The sequence below is a fragment of the Mytilus edulis genome, chromosome 9, assembly GCF_963676685.1.
Source record: "Mytilus edulis chromosome 9, xbMytEdul2.2, whole genome shotgun sequence".
Taxonomy (NCBI): domain Eukaryota; kingdom Metazoa; phylum Mollusca; class Bivalvia; order Mytilida; family Mytilidae; genus Mytilus; species Mytilus edulis.
The window spans coordinates 71,045,018-71,068,204 of record NC_092352.1 but is presented as its reverse complement, the minus strand read 5'-3'; the positions used below and the strand labels follow the sequence as shown (position 1 = coordinate 71,068,204).

At 31.4% G+C, this 23,187-nt stretch overlaps 1 protein-coding gene across 1 annotated transcript in view; it reads right to left on the bottom strand.

Annotated features, from left to right (window-relative positions):
- The window catches only part of LOC139488957 (U3 small nucleolar RNA-associated protein 6 homolog), a 159,294-nt gene that overhangs the window by 22,689 nt on the left and 113,418 nt on the right, over nucleotides 1-23,187 (bottom strand). Inside the window, exons 14-16 of the mRNA XM_071274944.1 lie at nucleotides 8,831-8,910; nucleotides 5,379-5,456; nucleotides 3,907-4,092 (exon numbers count right to left, since the gene is read on the bottom strand). Of these exons, the coding sequence (XP_071131045.1) occupies nucleotides 3,907-4,092; nucleotides 5,379-5,456; nucleotides 8,831-8,910 (344 nt within the window). The remainder of the gene's footprint in view (nucleotides 1-3,906; nucleotides 4,093-5,378; nucleotides 5,457-8,830; nucleotides 8,911-23,187) is intronic.

Below are 23,187 nucleotides of genomic sequence, written 5' to 3'. Positions count from 1 at the left end.
CTAGGTAAATTGCCTTTTAATAGTTCCGCGGCTTCATTACAACTGTCAATTTGCATATATCCGGACTGTATCCAAGATCAATTGATGCTAAATAAAACATCATAAGTGACTTGGTATTCAGGACCACTTGAATGTTTGTTAAGCTGAAAAGTTATTATGTAGTACTATAGATCTTGAATGACACGGACTCAACTATATTTGTAATTTTAGAAACTGACTTTTAAACAAATCCTGCCAATTATGGAATAACCATTGTTTCAAAATCAATTAAAAGTTATGCAAACATGGCAGCCATTGAAAATGTGTCAATAAAATCTCCAAAGAAAGACAATACATGAGGTCTAGCACTTTAGACTACAAATAAAAACAATTATGTATCACTATAATGTTACATGTAAACTGATTTTATCTGACAAAGGGTCAGGTGTCCAAACAAAAGCATGAATGGGCAGTAAGCAAATTATATTCCGTAGAGTGATTACGTTACATTTTGGTGGAAGTCAATATTTTCTGTCAGAATGATTCACAAGGAAAATGTTATTTCATACATTAAACGATAGAAAAACTGTTTCTTTTTATTAATAAGACCAAAAATATGATACACAAAAACTCTTTTTGATGGCCTTCCAGAATGCATTTTAAATGAACATTGAAATTTTTGTGAAGAGAAAAATTTTGCGGTGAAATGTCTACCTTCAAACTGACGAAAATTAAACATAGATTAGACCTTTGGTTTTCCTGTTTGAATTGTTTAAAACGAGTCATTTTGGGGCCTTTTATAAATTGCTTGTTGGTGTGAGCCAATGCTCTGTGAAGAAAGCCTTACTTTGACCTATGACTGTTTATTTTTTACACATTGTGACTTGGATGGAGAGTTGTCTCATTGGCACTCATACCACATCTTCCTATTTCTATACACAAGAATTTTCTAATACAAGACACAGATATGTAAATATAAAAAAAGTACTGGTATATTAACATATAGAAGTTAAAATTAGAGAAAAGTGTTACAAAATTTTTTGTTATCCTACTGTGCAATTTCTTGTACAAGGTAACCGATTAAAATATGTCTGTTAATTTAATACAAAATCTGTACCTGCCAACCCTTTCAAAATAAATGACCTTCATACATTCTGAAGAGCCTGCGATCAACTTGTTTTCTTTTAAAACTTCTACAATAGGTCTATCCTTTTACCAATACAACAGTTTTCAACAAGTTTGTACAGTGAAGACCCAACAATGAAAAGTAAACAAACATTATCTATTCCTGCAGTTACAGACTGGGTAAAGTAAACATCGCAGGAGCTCTGATAACAATACCGTGTACATTTTCGTCTTTTTAATTATTGACTTTACCCAAACCTACAGACCTCTATAAATGTTTGTACCTGGCAGCTGATAATTCTCTCATAATATAGTGAAGTTGCCCCTCCCAGTCGTCTACCCATTGTTAGACGTGACTTGACAATGCTTCTGACATGTTTTCCTTTTAAAATTCAATATTTGTGAATAATTCAGTTTTTCATCTTTAAAATCTGTCATGCTGTGCGGTGAGGAGATCACAATGCATGTCTCTCTAATTTAATAGTGAGTCGCTCACGGTTAAAGTGCAAGAATCGTTTAATAAAATTACATGAAATTTTTCCTTGATTGCACTTTTCAAACAAAATCAATTTTATCCTTATAAGTAAAACAGTATATAATCGTTCTTATGTTGTACTGTTATACCACTGTCCCAGGTTAGGGGAGGGTTGGGATCCTGCTAACATGTTTAACGGTAACCCCTGCATACTTATCCAAATTGTTAAATTTCTTTCACAAGCATCTGGAGTATTTTTTCAATCTTTGTGTCTAAAAATTAGATCCCTATTTGAGTAAAAGAATTTTGCCTCTTACTGGAAATTCAACAAGCTGTGACCATTCTGTGTACAATGATATTGCTTCCTAACCATATTTAAAAAAATAATGTTATAATGGGAGGTAGCTCCAGGACAAAAGACCAGCAAAATTAGAATTGCAAAGATTAGATAATTGAACTTGATGAGAATCAATTTTAATTGTGAGGCAATACAAAAAAAGCGACTCATGTTTTGGTTTATAAACTTTGATTAATTATTCAAATGAAACATACAATTAACAATGTGTATTAAAGACTAAATCAAACATTTGTATTAAACAAATCTCTTGGGCTAGCTTTATTCCAAAATTTGTTAAATAATGGTCTTAACGTTAGTTGTATTTGTATTTTCTAGGAGGAGAAATGACTCTTGACATCCCAACTTTGAGATATTATTGGAAAACCTTGACCTTAGATCTCACCAATATAATAAACAGTATCAACAATCTGTAAAATGTTTTATTTCATTTCTGCACTTGTTTCATCTAATTTTCTTTATAGAACAATTTATACAAAGGGGTATTTGTGAAATTTTTACCTTAAATAAGGAAATGAGCAAAAAAAATATACACCATGTGATAAATAGAACTTTGGAGTTGAATCTCTAAAGTTGAGTACATGCTCTTGTGAGTATTATAGCTCAGTCAAATTTTGGATCAGAAAAAACAAAAACAAATAAAAATCCACTTAGTAAAAATACTTAAGAATTGATTTTTTTCTAATAAAATTATCAAAAAAAATAATCTTGAAGACTTTCTCATCAATTCAATATTCCCACGATATTTATTTTACCTGATATCACCTATCAATCTTGTTGTGTCGTGACCTTAATAACAGCACTGGTTCTGCTTGATTGGTCGAGACAGATACACATGTTTATTCCTTTACTGATTGAATAACTCTAAGTGACAGGTGCGAAAATAAACATACGATTTCTTATTTGACAAAACAAATATCTTTTCCAATGAGACACAAAAGAAACAGTTTTAGTTTTAAAAATGAGAACTTGCTAAAAATTAATGTAAAGACTTTCATGAAAGGGACGACTGTTTGGATATTTAAAAGGGGTGTATATTTCAATTTGCCAGACAAATTTGATAATTATAGTGAAAGTTAATATTTTTTTCGTGTGATTTCAATTAATTATACTGAAATAAATATTTAAAATTTAATTAAAAATTATCTCGCAAATTCCACCGCAAATGCACCAAGAATGGTTGGTGCATTGATTCAGCACAATAATCCAAGGTCAAAGGCCAAAAATGGGTTTATATGGGAGGGCATCATGCTGATCATTCACATTTACTTTGAATTAAATGTAAGATGTGAAATATGTACAAAAATGTTTTTTTCTTTTAATTCTTACCAAATATTGTTACATAGTTATTTGAAGAATGCATATTACACACTAACATGCAAGTCACAATTAAGGTTACTGGAACAAAGACAGCTTCAAAGAAAGATTAGAATAAAACCTAGTCCATAGGATACCAAATCCAACTGACTATCACATTTTCATGTATAGTGAACTTCAAATTCTGGGTTCAAACCCTAATTTTACTTATATCTGTTTTATTCATATCATTACACATGTATAAAGTTTCAAGATGATGTGTCCACGACTTCATGGTAAACTACAACACTCCAAGATTTTTGCCAGATATGAAGAGTTCTAGAAAAGTGATGACAACCAAAATTTTGAAAAGGCCCAACACAATATTGGTATTTTGAAGTAAAGAGAGGACTGTTGTTTTAATTTCGAGTGAGTGAAGCAGATCTTATTCAAGAGCTTGCTTGCTTTGTTTGTATATTGTACAATTGTAATTAGGATGACACCCAATCAAATTTAAATATAACATATACAGGATAACTATGCCTATCTATCTGTATGCAGATGTCACTCTTAATTACAATGCTTTAACAATCATTTATACAATCAATGCAAGCTATAGCCAACCATAGTCAAAATACTATACAAAAATTAGCTCTAATAATTTTAAGACACCAACCTTTTCAGGTACATGTTTCTGTGACTCTTTAAATATAAGAATTGCTTCTGTGACATCACACTGTGTTCTCATGCTCAGCAGTAAATATTGTCTCCATAGTAACATACTCAATGCATGTTGGGATACTGTCCTTTGTACAGTCTGTAGTGCTGTCTCCACCAAACCAACATTGACCAAAACTTTGATCTGAAAAAAGATTAGTAAAATTTAAAAAAAACTAAATGTGTCAAAACGACACGAATGATACCACCTCAAAAAAGTAAAGAAAATCTGCAATTTCAACAACACATGTGGACACAAACATGATGGTAGTCTCATAAATCAAAAATCAGCTCAAAATCTGAAGGCGTACAGACAAATAGTCTGTATAACTGTGATTTTCAACAATTTATCAAAGTCCAAAACCTGTAATTTTGGCAGAAATGAGTTGAGCGGAAATGAAACCTAAACTTGATCTGTAACTCATCATGGTTAACTGACATGCCAAAAATCAGCACAATATCTGAAGGCGTTTAGATAAAAATTCTTTATAATGGTTTGTTGCCGAATGACGGAATGCAGGGCCATAAAAAATGAAAATTTCTCATGACATTATCTTATGTTATAGCTCAGATTGATCAATTTAGTAGGTGAGCTAAAATAGAGAAACTTTTTCAATTCTACAAGTTGCAAAATCCACTTTACGCTGGTCATTTGACCCAATCATAATTGACTAGGTAGTATTGCAAATTTTCCTGCTGAAGGTAGGTGGTTCTCTCCAGACACTCTGTATTCCTCCATTACTAAAAACTAGCCAAATAATAGCCAACAGTGGTGAAAGTGGCATTAAAACACAAAAACTCAATCAATCAATCCAAATAGGGGTAGCTGAAGAACATAAGACTTATCTGGAACACTAGGATCAGATGTTTCTTTTAATTCCTATAGAATCCATACTGCTTAAACTCACGTCTTTCATTTGTCTTTATTCTAAACAATTTGTAGTAACTGTCCTAAGTATTTTCATTGTTATGTAGTAGTTTTTGTAGAAAAAAAATCAGGACTTTGGATGAAAACAAGAATGTGTCCCAAGTACATGGATGCCCCACTTGCACTATCATTTTCTTTGTTCAGTGGACCGTGAAAGTAAGGTAGAAACTCCAATTTAGCATTAAAATTAGAAAGATCATATCATAGGGAATATGTGTACTTACAGTTTCAAGTTGATTGGACTACCTTGACCAAAAACTTTAACCTGAATAGGGACAGACTGACGGACACATGAAGGGACGGATGCACAGACGGACTGACAGAGGTAAAACAGTATACCCCCCCTTTTTCAAAGCGGGGGTATAAAAATTCAACCCTAGTTAATATGATGAGTTTTTTTGCTGACATCCACATCCTTTGGTCTCTAGTGAGTAGTTATCTCATTGGCAATTATTACATACCACATATCTATTAATCATATTTAGATATATGCTATTTCATACCCATTTTAAATACAGATCGTCTGATAAGAAGTCTCCCTTGGCAGCTGATTCAAACAGGCTCAATACTTTGTGGATCCTCTGGAACAAAGAAAATACTAATGATATGAAATTAAAATCATTCAAATGTTTCATCAAATTATTTTTATAATTTTGATAATATATTTTTGTCCTTTCTACTTTTTTATTATCAAAAAGTTTTGTATTTTCAAATATTTTGGCCTTAATCATCACTATAAAAGAGACATTTGTTGTTGAAAAGCATATCTGGTGCTGAAAAATTGGTACTGTTAATGTTATAAGCATTCATTAAAGAACAATCATCCTAAAAAACAAACATCGACAGACCGGAAACAATTCAATGGGAAAATTTAGACCAGTAACATTCCATATGTCAGTAAATATTTTCCTACACGGACTTATTACAAGCATCTCAAGAAAAAATGTCAGGTGCAAAATTTTACTCAACAGATTTTTTTCATAAAAATAAATGAATAAATATACACTGTATTATGTTATAATAAACTGAGAATCATTTTTTAAACTGAGTCAATCAAACTCTCGGCAGGATTTCCACCACTAGACATCATTCTTCTTCGCAACTTCTGAAAACCCAGTCTCAAGTTTCATTTAACCACATATGCAAATAAAGATGAAATTTCAACCTAAACAAAGATCGTATTATAAACATAATATAATACAAGAATCTATATATAAATCTTCTCCAATGTTTGATTCTAATGGGGATTTGTACGATCTTTTCAAATTAGAAAGTGATACTCAGGACTGTCGTAGATAATGGTTTATTTTTCGTGGATAATCGTCTACTTTCATATGACTTGCCAGAAAATTTGCAAATAGGTAAACAAGCACTATGTAATTGATATGTCAATACTGAAGTAGTATATTTTTTGTTTGTTTATCTGAAAATCAAACAGATTCGACGGACCAACACGGACTTCTTCAAATCTCAACATATAAATAGGATTAGATAGAAATAAAAGAGAAAGGACTTAATCTCACTGACACTGAGAAGTTTATTGGACAGATCAGTTTGAAACTCTCTATTTAAGGTTGTTTTTTATGCACTATTCGATATATTTCTGAGTTTTATTTGTCAGGGAGTAGATAGTACATGATTACAATTATGTCATTTATATTCCTTGTAATTTAAGTAAAAATCTGTAAATATATGTACTGCTGTTGGTAGACTACCAGTTCCTGCATGTACTGTACCAGCCATTGCTTTGGTACTGTAAATTCGGAAATCATTGCGATTTCGTCATTTTAGACTAAAATGCGATTTTATATTTTGCGATATTGAGAAAAATCCTGTTTTATTCATATAAAAAATTTGAAAATAGGAGTTTAAATTATTGCAATTATATCCCTGTCACATTTTTCGCACTAACAAAAACATAACAATATTTTCAGAGTTTACCGTAACTTTGACCAGTGGTAATTGACATGTTTTTTTCATGATGAATCAGGCTGTAGCACTTAAAAGACCTTTCAGTTTCATTCTCTCAAGAAGATTTATAATTTTAGATTTCCGAACTTTTGGTACCATAAGCTACATAATCAGTCTTCATAATACGTCATTTGAATTTCAGGTCTGAAGCTCAATTTTAGCTAGATTTTATTGGACTGCAGTCTTATTTTAAAAGTACAATAACAATTTAATAAGTCTGGACCTGTGTGTCTGTGTTTAAAGTTAGTCCAAAAAATATGTTGAGCATGCACAATCATTTTTTAGTTCTTTTTTGAATGTTTAGAACAAGAAAAACACACATGATAAGTCTGACAAGCTATTTGGTTGTCTCTGTTATTTTTAAGAAATGTCCACCCAGACAGTCTCCACATCAAACATTAAAATTGGCTATATCAGCTGTGATGACAAGAAGGGCAACACACAACTCAAAGCAGGTCGAAAGGAACCAAAATGCCATATTCATAAATAAACAAATCATTTCAAAGTTTAAATAATCAATTATGATAAAAATGATAAGTTTAAATTAATTATGATTTATTAATATTCATATCATAACAATTACACCTTCGCTGCTGTCTGCTCTTTGGTCGGGTTGTTGTCTCTGGCATATTCCCCATTTCCATTCTCAATTTTATAAGTCACTTGTATAATTACAACTAATTATGTAATTAACCTGTATGATTTAATATACAGCTTGTATATTAAGACTGACAATTTTGATGAAATCAGCAATCACATGATTAGGTTCCGACAATAACTTTATTAATTCCTTAAAAAGAGTAAACTTGGCATCTGTCATTTTCCATCGGTAATGAATTAATCGAAAATAACCCCAGAAAATTATATCTCGTTAATTACAATTTTTATTGTAATCTGGACTTCTTCAGCGAAAGATTAAATTGTAAAATCAACATAAACCCTGAAAAGAAAGCTGCAGAAAAACGGATTTTAAAAGCAATTTATTTCGTTCGCGTTCCTGTATTTCACAAAAGTAATGCACTCTTAACCATTCTAGTAGTGGCAATGAAATTAACGTGAACAATCGTGAATGAAAATAAATTGAAATCACGATAAATGTCATGTAATTTAAAATGACAACGCTATTACAAGTCATTTGTCATTTGGGCCTTAGAAATGAGAAAATTTGTTCACTAATACCCAAATAAAAAAAGAAACCACACAAGAATTTGTCTCCCTAACAATACACCTAATAAAAACAGTTTAAAGTTTTGCTCATGATAATTGATTAAGATAAACTTTGTACATGAAATTTCACTTCTTTACCAATCCTAAGTGATTTTAATTATTCTAAAATTTACATTTTTGCCGCAATTGGCTTAAATCCCAATCTATCTTGATTTTTATAATTATAGCAACTAGACTGTTGTCACAATAAACTGCAATATATTTCTAAAATGTAGTAAGAGTCCAAAAAAGAGATTTTGATGTTATCTGATCAAGTTAAACTGAAATGTTTCATTTTATTTATATGGTATAATATTTATGATTAGTTACAATATTCTATATGAGGCCATCCCAAACCAGGAGCCTATAATTGAATGGTTGTCTTAATTTTGCTGTTTCTCATTTTTGTTTTTTTGTTTATTGTTTATTGCTTTCCATTGTTTGTCTTTGTGTTGTGTCTTTTCATCACAATCAAAATTTAGCGAAATGTTTTTATTGTTGACAGTACAATTGCCTACAATTGCTTACATCAACTTCATTTGAACTATGATGGATAATTGTCTTATAAACTTGCCATCATTATACTACATCTACTTATTCTTATATACAAAACATTTTATAATTTTTTTCGACCATTTAGTCAGCTTGATATTGTGCAGACAGTCAAATATCTATCATTGGATTCAGTAAAAATGTTCCATCTTTTTGTCATTTTGTTACAGTCACATTGACATATACCCAATATCTTGTCAAGTTGAATTATTGCTATAAAAAATACCTTTTCCCTGACCGTCAATGTTTGAGATTCATCTTCAATCAACTCCAAACAGGCAGTTAAATAGAACTTCCAGGTCACATCTGAAAGGAAAAGTTAAACATCAATATGGTTATACCATTAATTAGATGTACACAAGTCTGACATGCAACTTTGTAAAATTGACAATTCTTAGAAACAGGAAGTTTTGATATATTGCCGTCTAAAACTTCTGATTATGTCAACCACTCACTGAGAGAATAAGAAATACTGTTTAACTAAGGCAGGTCTAACATGCAACTTTATAAAATAGAATTCTTTGACAAAGGAAGTCTTGTAATGTCGGGGTGCGTGATTTTCTCGCTCCTGTGAAGACCCATTAGTGTCCTTCAATAGTTATCTGCTCTTTGTTTGGGGTTGTCATGTCTCTTTGACATATTCCCCATTTCCATTCTTAAGTTAATAGGTTTATTAGGATTTGAAATTTGTTCTTTTTCAGTATATTTATTAATGTCACAATGCTTACAAGTTATCATAATGATATTGTAAGACCAATTGTTTAATGACATCATTTATGATGATTCAGTCAACCCCAATTTAACTCATTCCCCCAAATAACTCAAGATTGATCTAATTATAATTCTCATTGAGTTTAATATCTTAACAATCCATTGGCCAAACCTTTATCTTAGGTTAATGTTATTCATATATGAAATTCAACAGAACAAACACAGGCAGCTGAAGATGCTATACATTGGACAAAAAGTTAGTAGAGAATTTGCCCCAAGCCTTTTCTGTAGTAACGATAAGTATTTGCATTCAGCTTTTCAAATTTTATAAATGCCACAAATACCTGGAAGTTATTACATTATCAGGAATCTCAATAACAGATCATTATAAATGAAACTATTTCAAAGAAATTAACTTCAAAGTAAAATTAATATCAATTTCATAAATTTTTAAATCTTTCAATAATATTGCTATGAATCCTACAGAAACTGGTCTCTATGAATTATAGTCCTGTTAAGTCCCTTCAGGGCATTGTAAAAATCCTTTAATGTTGATCTTGTTTATTTTTAGATAAAGAAAAGATATCAAAGGGGTATTTCCTGATTTATAATTAGACAAAAGCCAGATTACAATACTGTATCAAACCTTTGTTTAATATTTGTTCCAGTTTTATTACACTTTAATCTGGTAAACTAAACAAACCAGATCATTCAAATAGCTTTTTGATCTACATGTAAATTTCAAAGATTAAGATAATTAATATGTACATTTCAACCAAATCTTGAAAATTACACATAGTTGACAAATTACAAGTGGTCCTTCCAGGGACTATGTCTTTTCAATATAAGTTGATCTTAGTTATTCACTAAAATTGGAAATTTTTATTCGAGAATTAAAAATATTAAATTTATTGTTGTTTCCATTATTCAGGACATACAAGCACTTCAGTGTGTTACAGCCAAACCTTCTAACCTTGGGGGAAATTATTTCTTTCAATTCATATTCCAACAGGGCAAAATAATATTTATTTTGTTTACAATTTGAAGTTTTATTTCTGATTTCAAACCACTTATGATTAAAAATCAATATTTAAAACCAAAAATAAGAGATCTCACAATATAATAGGAAAAATATGAATTTCAAAATCTTCATTTTTTATGTTTCTTTTCAGATGTTATTTTCAAGAGCGGTATAATGGATGCGCTGGACAATTTTCATTTTCAAATGCATAATCTATGAAAAAGCCAGAGGGGAAACAAAATATTGAGACAATTAATTGAAAACTATTCGAGCATCAGGATTCAGAAATAATCTTTCAGTCTTTTGTTTTTATATGTTTTTTTTTTGTGATTTGATTTGCAGATCTTTGATTTAGTTACAACTGTTAAATATATTCTCAGCTTTGGGCAACTTTTAATAAAAGCTGCAGACATATATATCTGTTGTTGAAGATAATTGTCTGTTGTCATTCAGATGGTTAATTTTTGTTGTTGAGTTGCTTTCTGGTTGACATATATTTTTATACCACGCTTCCTTTTATTAAATATTATAAGCTTGATATATATGCTTTACAAAGCTGGTTGTAATACATCACACTGTTTTATTGACAAAATTTAATCCATCAAAATGAAAAATGTCTTTGTTGAATTCATTGCAGTATGTCTCTAGCCAAAATAAAAAAAAAAGATTTTTGTTAACTCAAAATTTAAAAAAAAAAAAAATCTTTAACATTGATTGATTTGTTCTGCTTCATTAAAAAGCTTCTACAATCACAAACAAACAGACCGCGCTCCACTAATCAAAGGATATTACGAGGTACCCAGGAGAAATACCCATCTTCCCTGCATTTGATAAACAATGAACATTAACATCCCGGAGCTTCTTGCATAAGAAAATTCTGATTAATTTTCAAGGAAACTATTAGAATCATTCCTGGAAAGAAGTCCTTCAAGCCATTTTCTTAAATAATAAATTACCATTGGAAGTGTTTTTTCCAAGGCAATTCAAATCCAGATGTTAAAAACATAATTGTTTCAATTTCTATGGAATCAGTTTAAGTCAGGGAAATGCTTAGACAAACATTAAGATTATGCATAAAATTCTGATGTTTCGATCATGTCAGTTTAATGTTGATTTTTTTGCAATATTTAGATATAAAAATATGTTGTTACATGAGTGACAATGAGACAACTCTCCATCCATTAGTTACAATTTATAAAAGTAAACCATTATACGGTAGGTGTCAAAGTCATGGTCTTGAACAAAGAGCCTAATAATGGGCTCACAGAGAAAGCCTTTAAAGGGCTCAAAAAACAACTAGTGTAAAACCATTCAAACAGGAAAACCAAAGGTCTTTACGTTTACATTGAATGTTAAAAAAAAAAGTAAAATGCAAGGAACAATATTCAGGTCTTCTGGTGAATGATGTCAGAAGAGTGAAATTACAAAAAACATTTTACATTTGAAATAATCGGCTTTTATTTGACTGGGAAATCAAGTTCTTTCGTCATAACTAATGTAATAATTGACATAAACACATATATTCAAATTTTCCCTTTATTCATACATTGTTGATATACCCAATGAAAATTGATATGACCCTAAGATAAAGTTTAATGTACCGTATAAACTGAAAAACCTCTACTTAATCAACATTATACCCGAACTGAATTAACCCGTTCAAATTTGTCGACTACAATAAGCTAGTGACATACGAGATCGTATGATGTCACATTTTCATAAGATGCTTTTTTAATTAATTTACCGCAGTTGAGCAGCATTTATTGAGGAACTATTCAGGCTTCAATTGATAACTTTTAAATAAGTCCCGCTAAGTTAATAAATTCTAATTTTTGTATGTAATCAATTTATGTTTTCTCTATGGCCGATTGTTAGAAATTGTCAAACCACAAGAAAACATGTTGTCATTTAATTAAATACAGGTATTCGGTACACTTAAATATTTAGATAAGAAAAGTGCATGCAGGAATTAATACGTTGCTTATTTATTTACAGTCGATTAAAGACATTAGTTCTAGCATTTTAATTAAACTCATCCAACCATACATGGCAAGGTGCAAGAGAGACATCCTGTTATGGCATTGGTTGTTTCTTTTTTTAATAGGTAAAAATCCCTTCTATATAAAGTGAGAGTTTTTGGTATCCATATAAACTGGTTCAAGCCTCAACTTCATATGATAAAAGCAAGCCGATTTTTCTCAATTATTTACAAGTATAGTTTTCTGACAGTATAATATAATTAAAAAAAAAAAATAGATTCAACAAGTTTTTTTTAGTTCAACTTTATGCTTTTTTGTTTAGATTACCTCTTCCAATACTTAAATTTCAGGTTTTAAAAATAATAATTGAAGAGATATTATTTCTCCAAATGCACATCTGGTGCAAAATAATTGGCAAATTCTATTTAAAGTAAAAGTACCGGTAACTGTTTTTGGTGACAGTGGCTGATTAATGCCACTTACTGTCTGAAATATATTTCTTCAAATTAAGATTGGTATACAAGATATTCTATGACTGGACCAAAATGGAAAAGTCTATTATCACTCCAAATCAACATGACTCTCAGTGTCAGACTCAACACCAGCAAGAAGGTTTTTTTTTATCATGTGTGACTGCATATAAGCAGAAGCCTTGGCTATTTAACCCATTATAAACTTGATTATGGATTTGATACTGATTCGATCAAACCTTAAAATTATTATTTAGATAGATTATGTAAAATAGAAGAAAATATAATTGAGAGGCACAAAAAATTTTAAACAATTCTCACTGGCATCATTTTTTTTCATCAAGGTTGAAAATTGTTTCAGATTGAAAAATAAGCAGCCAAAGTATAAGCTTTACAAAGACATTTCCCTCAAATTTGCCAGATTTTCAACTGAAAGCAATATGAGTAATTCAAAAGAACTAAATCATCCTCCTTGTTTTCAAGTGTTCTAATTTCGAATTAATCTTCCTACTCAATGTGTTTCCATCGACACCAAACCTTCTGCTGCCCTGCACATAAAAAGGAAAAAAAGAATGTTTACAACAATGCTCCTGTCAAAACTGGTTCCAAACGTTCATAGCAGACAGAACAAGCATGTAACCGTCATAAAGATTTTCCACGAGAGATAGCACCTTCCTTTCTTATCACAATTCCGTTCCTGTCAATCCATTAAAATGAAAACAACATTTAATTCTAGGAGGCAATTGGGCGATATTGAGCTGCTAGATAAGATGTACATTTTATTGACACTAACAATCTCATTTCGCTATAAAAGGCATCAATATCTCCATACGTTGGTAGAAAGGAAATAATTGTATTTTTCAGTTACAAGAAATGTAATTTTGACATTTGATTAGCTTGTCGCCTGTATGACAAGAAGACAGAGTATGTTTTTTTTCCAAGTGCCATTAGCCGTTATACAACAGCTGCCGAAGAATGGTCAATTTCCCGCGCTATAATGAGCAGATATGGAAGCAATTGACGGGATTAACTATTGTTTAAAAGAATTGAGGAGATTTGCATAGCACTAATTATATTGCTATTAATAGGTGTTCTCTTTCACGGAGAGAAATACGATACTATAAGCCATCAATTATGGTCTTAACTTTTCCTTTTTATTCATGAGACGGACATTAACGGCTTCTAAAAATCTCAATAGGTAGAAAATAAAACCCGAGCAAATGAGCTGTAAAATTCTGCAACCTTTTCCCGTCTCCAGATCGTAAATACTTTTTTCTATTAAAGACGACTACAAGCTGATTGAAGGAAATTGGGTGACAAAAAATAATTCAAAATGAAATGAAAGCACCAGCTGATCGCTGCTATCGTTAATAAAGGACTGGACATCGGATGTAAAATTAATAGAACTTATTTGCATATTTTGTTAAAAAATGACTCGATTTAGGATTAAGACTTACAAAAGAGCCAGTTGCTTTCACCACTAATGTCCCTGATAAGAGAATTATACACGCTTTTATTGTTCAGAGTATGTCTATTTGCCTAACTGTGTCCATGAAAGTGCTAAAACTAATTGTCTTAATTTGCATATAGTGAAAAGAAAGACTCGTGACAAAAGAATCTAAGTCCTACAGAATCGTTCAAGTATGCTAATGATAAGAGAATAATTCTGGACTTAATGGTCAGAATAATGTTTATTTGGTCAACCATACATAATTCCTTTATACTTAATTGCAAAAATCTGCATATCGCACACAAAAATGGATGTATTATTCGAAAGTGCAAAGTTTTGCACTTGGAATTTAAATATTCCTCAATCTATGAACAAATGCAGTCAAACTTTTTCTTGGAAATCTTTGTCAAAGACATTATTTTCTTTTTTCTAATATTGCATTTATTAAAATTGGTTTTCAATATTTTGAGTGAAAAATCTTTTTAAATTTATATGCTTTTTTTTTTAACACATCAAAATCTAACCTTACCTTTAAGCTAGCTGTTCAGTGTGAGCAAAGGCTCCAGGTTGAAGGCCATACTTTGACATAAAATGGTTAACTTTTACAAATTGTGACTAAGATGGAGACTGCCTATGGCACTCATACCACATTTTCTGACATATCTATTAGTCACCAATAAATAAGAAATAAATATAAATTTCATATCAAAATTTAGAATCATCTTCAATTTCATCTTAAAGACAGGATTCTTCCCAAATTGATAGCACTTGCATAAATGTCAGATGGTTTTGATCTTTTTTCACCTCTTATTAGGAGAGTTACTTCAAATGGTTGTTGATTGCAGATGACATGGAAAAGACAGGCAATTCCCTGCAGTAATAAATGTAGACATTATGCCGCTTTTATTTTCAAGTCTATTGTCTTTTTTTTTACAATTAATTGATATAGGTGGATGACTAATTTTAAAGACAAGGACCAAAAAGTAATTATTCCAGACAACTTGTAGACAATTAATTTACCGAGGATGCAAATATATCTTAATTACTGTATATACCAATAATGAAACACAATACACATTCTTGTTTTATGATATTTCGGAAAAAGTCGTAAAAAGTGGACGGAAGCAACAATTGGATTGATTTTCTGTCGTTATGAATACCGTTGACAAAATTGATGTAGCTCTTCATTGCCTGCTTTGACGAAAGTTAAGAAAATATTATAAACTACAATGACAATTTGTCTCGTCCCTGAGATTGCCGATCCTGATTAATTGTCCTATTGTCTTTTAATATCTGTCCGAAATTTATCTCCATAAATCTTACTTAAAGTCAATTCTAAGATGTTTGATAAAAAGGATTATGGACATTCGATCTCATCTAAGTCCATTGTATATATTGTGAGGCTGGTAATACAATCAGAGATTAAGGTTCTTGAAAGCAAGACTGGCAGTAAAAATAAATTTATGAGTCAGTTATATTTTTATGTAACATGATTTTTCCATAAGCTGTTCCAACACAGTAAACATCAAGATTATTTTCATACAAATTTTCTTCTAAAATGTACTAATATACTGTATATATGTGACATTTTCACAAGCCAATTTAATTAGAAAGACATGATTGGAATAAGTTTCGTCTTGTTTGCTCATGATCAAAGTTAAGAATGACAAAAAATAAACAAAATTCAAAGCATCAAAACCATTGGTAATTAAAGTTGCAGTCTGAACCACCAATTTTAATGTTCAACAAAATATAATTTTTCCTCAATCCTATATATCCATGAAAAATTGTGACCACAAAAACAAATGAATCCACGATAATGCAACATAAGTTTTAAAACAATACTTTTTCATACACAATGACATGAAAATTAACAATCAGAAATATATCTTTTAAATCATGTCATAACAAAACAAGTCAGGTGGAAGGGCAGATGGCCCCATCAATAACCAAGTTGTTACGCCACCAGAAAATAGTCCCTGTTTCTATGCTGTTTAGCAAATAATCATCTTACCGATATTTCTAATTTAATTAATCAATATTGCATGATGTACCACATTAAACAAAACAGGATGAACTTATGTATTTAAATCAAGACACAAAGAAGAACAAATTGCATGTCTGGCTGAAGCAGACGACACATGCATTCAAATCATCAGACATCATTGCACTTTATATCAAAAGTTTTCAACAAGAAATTTGATTGATGATCAAAAGATATTGTATAAAATATCAAATAAATTTTTACTTCAATATTTCCGCCAAATTTCATTTGTATGAATATTGACTTATCATTTAAAAGCTAAAATCTGTACCTTGTTTAAAGTTTAAGTGATGTTGATCTTTATTGTTGTATCTTCCCTAAATGCTATGTTGTTTAACTTTGCAGGAGACAATTTGTTTAAATATCAAAAGTAAAAATCCATCTTCTGTACATCTGAAGGTATTTTTTCAAGTACAAATGTATCATTTTAGAAATGTTATTGTATATGCATATGCCATCACATCATCACAGTACCGGTATATCAATTTTCTTGAAAGTTTTAGTCATTCTAATTCTATTACCAACTGAGTATCCACCAATGTTTAAAGGACAATAGCAGGTCACTGAAAAAGTTGTTTGGACAATATATCAGTCTTTGAAATTTGCCAAGGTCAAACTGGTTTTGTCCTAAATGTATGGTTTTATAAGTCAATCCTGGCTCATGGCTGTTCCAACAGATATTTTTTTTTTTTCATATTAAACTAGAGGCTCTAAAGAGCCTGTGTCGCTCACCTTGGTCTAGGTGAATATTAAAGGAAGCAGATGGATTCATGACAAAATTGTGTTTTGTTGATGGTGATGTGTTTGTACATCTTACTTTACTGAACATTCTTGCTGCTTAAAATTATCTTTATCTATAATGAACTTAGTCCATTAGTTTCAGTGGAAAATGTTAGTAAAAATATACAAATTTTATAAAAATTGTTAAAAATTGACTATAAAGAACAATAACTCCTAAGGGGGTCAATTGACCATTTCGGTCATGTTGACTTATTTGTAAATCTTACTTTGCTGAACATTATTGTTGTTTACAGTTTATTTCTATCAATAATAACATTCAAGATAATGACCAAAAACAGCAAAATTTCCTTAAAACTAACAATTCAGGGTCAGCAACCCAACAACGGGTTGTCCGATTCATCTAAAAATTTCAGAGCAGATAAATGTTGACCTGATAAACAATTTTACCCCTGTCAGATTTGCTCTAAATGCTTTGGGTTTTGAGTTATAAGCCAAAAACTGCATTTTACCCCATGTTCTATTTTTAGCCATGGCGGCCATCTTGTTTGGATAGCTGGGTCACCAGATACATTTTTCAAACTACTAACCCTAAAGATGATTGTGGCCAAGTTTGAATTAATTTGGCCCAGTAGTTTCAGAGAAGAAGATTTTTGTAAAATATTACTAAGATTTACGAAAATTGTTAAAAATTGACTATAAAGGGCAATAACTCCTAAAGGGGTCAACTGACCATTTCAGTCATGTTGACTTATTTGTAAATCTTACTTTGCTGAACATTATTGCTGTTTACTATTTATCTCTATCTATAATAATATTCAAGATAATAACCAAAAACAGCAAAATTTCCTTAAAATTACTAATTCAGGGGCAGCAACCCAACAACGGGTTATCCGATTCATCTGAAAATTTCAGGGCAGATAGATCTTCACCTGTTTAACAATTCTACCCCATGTCAGATTTGCTCTAAATGCTTTGGTTTTTGAGTTATAAGCCAAAAACTGCATTTTACCCCTATGTTCTATTTTTAGCCATGGCGGCCATCTTGGATGGTTGGCCGGGTCACAGGACACATTTTTTAAAATAGATACCCCAATGATGATTTTGGCCAAGTTTGGTTTAATTTGGCCCAGTAGTTTCAGAGGAGAAGATTTTTGTAAAAGTTAACGACGCCGGACGACGACAGACGACGGACGACGGACGACAGACGCCAAGTGATGAGAAAAGCTCACTTGGCCTTTTAGGCCAGGTGAGCTAAAAAACAACTCTGGCTTACTTCCAAAGAACATGCGTGTAGGTGTTTAAGTTTCAAAATGTCAATGCAAAACTAACATTTTAAAATATATTTCTTTTTTAATTTTGTAAAAATAAAATCCTATTTTTTTTGGTGGTTTTCCACCCCAGAAAAATGTTAGGAGTGACTCTTCAAAGACATAGAATACTACAATATCAATATAATAAAGTGCAAGCCAATTAATTATTGAAAAGCATCAATATAAAAGTTAGTGAAGCAATTATGGCTTCAGCCGCTTATGCACAATAAAGATCAGAGTTATGATGATCAAGGTTAACGTTAGCATATTTAAGTAGTAGTACAGTGAAACCTGTTTCAACCGAACCTCTGATGGACTTAAGATTTTGTTCTGTTTTGGTTGTTGTTCGGTTTTATCAGGTTGTTGGCATAAAGGTGTTTAAGAATATGTTTGGTTTATACAGGTTTTCGGTTTATGCAGGATTTGGTGTTAGCCAGGTTTCACTGTATATGCATTCTAATTATCAGGAGGGTAATAAAATTTACTTGTCAAGACATTACACAATTTATGGACTTTTTTACATTCAATTTAACTCAATTATTGAAAGCAACCAATTTTCTATATACAATTTTGTAATTTTAAGTATAAGAATAAGAAGGTTTGGTATGATTGCCAAGAGACAACTCTACACAAGAGACCAAAGGATACAGAATAAACTATAGGTCACTGTGACTGCCTCAGTGAACAGTGAGCAAAATAACCATACTGCACTGTGAGTCAGCTATAAAAGGCTCCAAATGACAAATGTAAAATAATTCAAACATCTTCTTATATCTATACCAAGAAACTACCAACCTTATTTATGTATAAGATAATAAAACAAGAGGCTCTCAAGAGCCTGAATCGCTCACCTTAATTCTTTTGGTTAAATCTCTCATCAATGATTATTTTGGCTTTTCAATTTATTTAAATGTTTTTTGGATCGTCCTATTTTGTTCAAAAGCCAAAAAAAAATAATCATTTTCTCCTATGTTCTATTTTAGCCATAGGAGCTATATTTCTTGACATACAAGGAAATAAAATATAAAAGTTATACTAGATACTCTGAAACTCATTTAGCCTAAGTTTGGCTGAAATTGATACAGCAGTTTCAAAGGAGAAGATTTTTTAAAGTAAGTCAACATGATGAACAAATTGTGAAAAAAGTCTTTAAAGGGCAATAACTCCTTAAGGGGTCAATTGACAATTTTGGTCAAATTGACTTAAGTGAAGATCTTACTCTGCTGAACATTATTGCTGTTTACAGTTTATTTCTATCTACAGTGAAACCTGTCAAAACCGAACACCCACGGGACTTTGCGTTTTGTTCGGTTTTCACAGGTTTTCGGATTATAGAGGTAGACGGTAGTCGACACCAAAATAATTTTGGCAGGAATAATAGGTGACACAACAGCCGACAGTTTATTTTTGTGTTGATTTAGATGTAAATGTAAAAATAAAAGAAGATAAAAGATAGACGTTTTGCTACATTTTTGTTTATAAATCAAACACCACTCCGTCAATCACGCTCGTCGTTGGGAGATGTCCGACGTGCATGGAGCGATTTTGCTTTTTATAATTATTTTCTCATCTGTTAAATCACTGACCAATTCAGATTCACAGTCACTGTCATATGACGATTCCGTAGTTGAATCGGGAATGTCATCTCGGACTAAACTGGTCACCCGCTGATTGATACGTCGGCACACGATAACAGTGAAACAACAGCAGGGGTCCAGTTTATTCGAATCAAATATATAGGGCCTCTAATGGGAATCCAGCAATCGAAATCCATTGACCTTGTTGTGTTGCACGACTTCTTAATCCAGTGAAAGGCTTTAAAACTATTATTTAATTAAAATGTTTAGCTACAGAATGGCAGTTTCGATTTTGTGGCCGTAATTATTTGAGTAAGGTGCATTTAATTGATCTGAGGGAAAGTTCCTTTCTTGTCATTATCGGCAATGGGGGTAGCTGACCAGTGTAACGTTTCTTTACAAAAAAATCACTTATGCATGCACACAGACATGCTAATTAGTTTGTAATAACAACTCACAAGTTCATTAAACCTCAAATACCTTCGGGGATACTCTGCTTGTTTAATTAAATCATGCAAATGATTAATTATATTTTATTGTTTTGATTGGTATTGATCGATTTTGACAGGTAATTTTTAGATACAAATTTACTAACGAGCCTTCAAAAAGCGTTCGGAATTCGGTGTTAACAGGGTTCGGTTTTTTCAGGTTAGATTAACGTTAATTGATAGGGAAATTTTGTGGGACTTTGAAAATTGTTCGGTTTAAACTGAAATTCGGTTTTATCAGGGTTCGGTTTACCCAGGTTTCACTGTATAATTATATTCAAGATAATAAACAAAAACAGCAAAATTTCCTTAAAATTATCAATTCAGGGGCAGCAACCCAACAACAGGTTGTCTGATTCATCTGAAAATTTCAGGGCAGATAGATCTTGACCTGATAAACAATATTACCCAACGTCAGATTTGCTCTAAATGCTTTGGTTTGTGAGTTATAAGCCAAAAACTGCATTTGACCCCTATGTTCTATTTTTAGCAATGGCGACCATGTTTGTTGATAGATCATAACTTCGGATACAATTTACAAACTAGATACCCTAAGGAACATTCAATTAAAGTTTGGAAGTATTTGGCCCAGTAGTTTCAGAGGAGAAGATTTTTGTAAAATATTACTAAGATTTACGAAAAATGGTTAAAAATTGACTATAAAGGGCAATAACTCCTAAAGGGGTCAACTGACCATTTCCGTCATGTTGACTTATTTGTAAATCTTACTTTGCTGAACATTATTCCTGTTTACAGTTTATCTCTATCTATAATAATATTCAAGATAATAACCAAAAACAGCAAAATTTCCTTAAAATTACCAATTCAGGGGCAGCAACCCAACAACGGGTTGTCTGATTCATCTGAAACAATTTCAGGGCAGATAGATCTTGACCTGATAAACAATTTTACCCCATGTCAGATTTGCTCTAAATGCTTTGGTTTTTGAGTTATAAGCCAAAAACTGCATTTGACCCCTATGTTCTATTTTTAGCAATGGCGACCATGTTTGTTGATAGATCAAAACTTCGGATACAATTTATAAATTAGATACCCTAAGGAACATTCAGTTAAAGTTTGAAAGTATTTGGCCCAGTAGTTTCAGAGGAGAAGATTCTTGAAATAGTTTACGACGACAGACGACGGACGACGGACGACAGACGACGGACGACGACGGACGCCAAGTGATGGCATAAGCTCACTTGTCCCTTCGGGACAGGTGAGCTAAAAAATGCGGGAAAAAAAATGACATACACCAACAGACAACAACAACTGAAATTGTTGAATTACAGGCTCCAGACTATGGACAGGCACATCCAGAAAGTGGCAGGATTAAACTTAAGCATGCAGGCTTTATGAATATAAGAGATGATGGCAACTAAATGATTATATTCTTCTTTTTCCAGGTAGGAACCTGATTCAATTACTGAATGTATTCGGTACCATGAATACTTTGCGGAGTGTCTAGCCTAATTGTACATTTTCTTTCTCAGTTATACAGGATTCCAAATATATGTACTTTAAATTAAAGTAGTCTTAAGTATGAGTTCAACAGTTCATTTGAAGATTTTTTAAATCTTTATATAATGTGGTCACTAGACTACCTTAATGAAATATACAAATATTTTCTAGTAAGAAATATGATTATCGTCTTTGTTTATATTGGACCTAATGATACCTAAATATTTTCACACCCTGAAATTTACATTGAAACTAACGTCACAAGCCTTTTATCATTATGGTCTTTATAAATGTGTAATAATCCTGTTATCTATTACATCCAAGGTAGATAATCCATCTTAAACAAAGGAAAGATAATCCCTTATCTAAACAATAGGGGAGATAATCTCATTTATAAATAATAAATTTTACAACATATAATTGTCTCATTGGGTGATAATCTAGTTTCTAAACAATATTTTATGACAGGAAAATACTTTAATAATGTGTTAATCTGTGCCCAAGAGATAATTCAATTATCCACCCTTCCTGAATAAATAACAGAAAAACTTGTAAAAAGGAACAATAGATCCTTTGACCCTTAACCTAATCCCACCCTATTGTGATATATTGTATGTGTTCTGTGTCAGACAACTGCCCTCAAGTGATATATAAATTATTTGTCCCAAATATTTCACTTGATTTATTTCTTCTCTAAAGTAAATATACAAATTGTGTTCTTTATATAATTAATAGAACCATATGGATAACTTATAATTCAAATAAAAAAAAAATATTGTGTCAGATATATATATATATATATATAACATATAGGAACAACTGTTTTACATATATTTTGTTGTTGTTGTTGTTCTTCTTGCTCATTTCAGCTAAAAGATCAGTGTTATATTTACTTCCAAAATTAACAATGACTTGTGACATTACTTCACACTTGAAACTGTGATTTTCTTGTTTCTTCAGGTTTTTTTTTTAAATTCATTTAATCTTTTTTGCTTATACTAGTATACTGACATATATGCAGTGGTCCTTTAAAATAACAATACAAGCATACTCCAAGTCCAAAGGTAATTAGTTTAAGCAAGACAAGAAAACTGAACATTTTTTTACCATGGCCTGATAAAAAGACCCTATGGGTTGTAAATATTTTTTCAATAAAGAAACATTTCTATATACTAAGAGCATCACTATTAAATATTCATGGGCAACATACAAGTTTTGTAGATTCAGAACAAATGTATAACAACAGTGGACATGAGTCATTAGATAATTGAAAACCCTAGGGATCCAACATAAATATCCCTGGCTGGATAATTTTCTGTATATCTATAAGC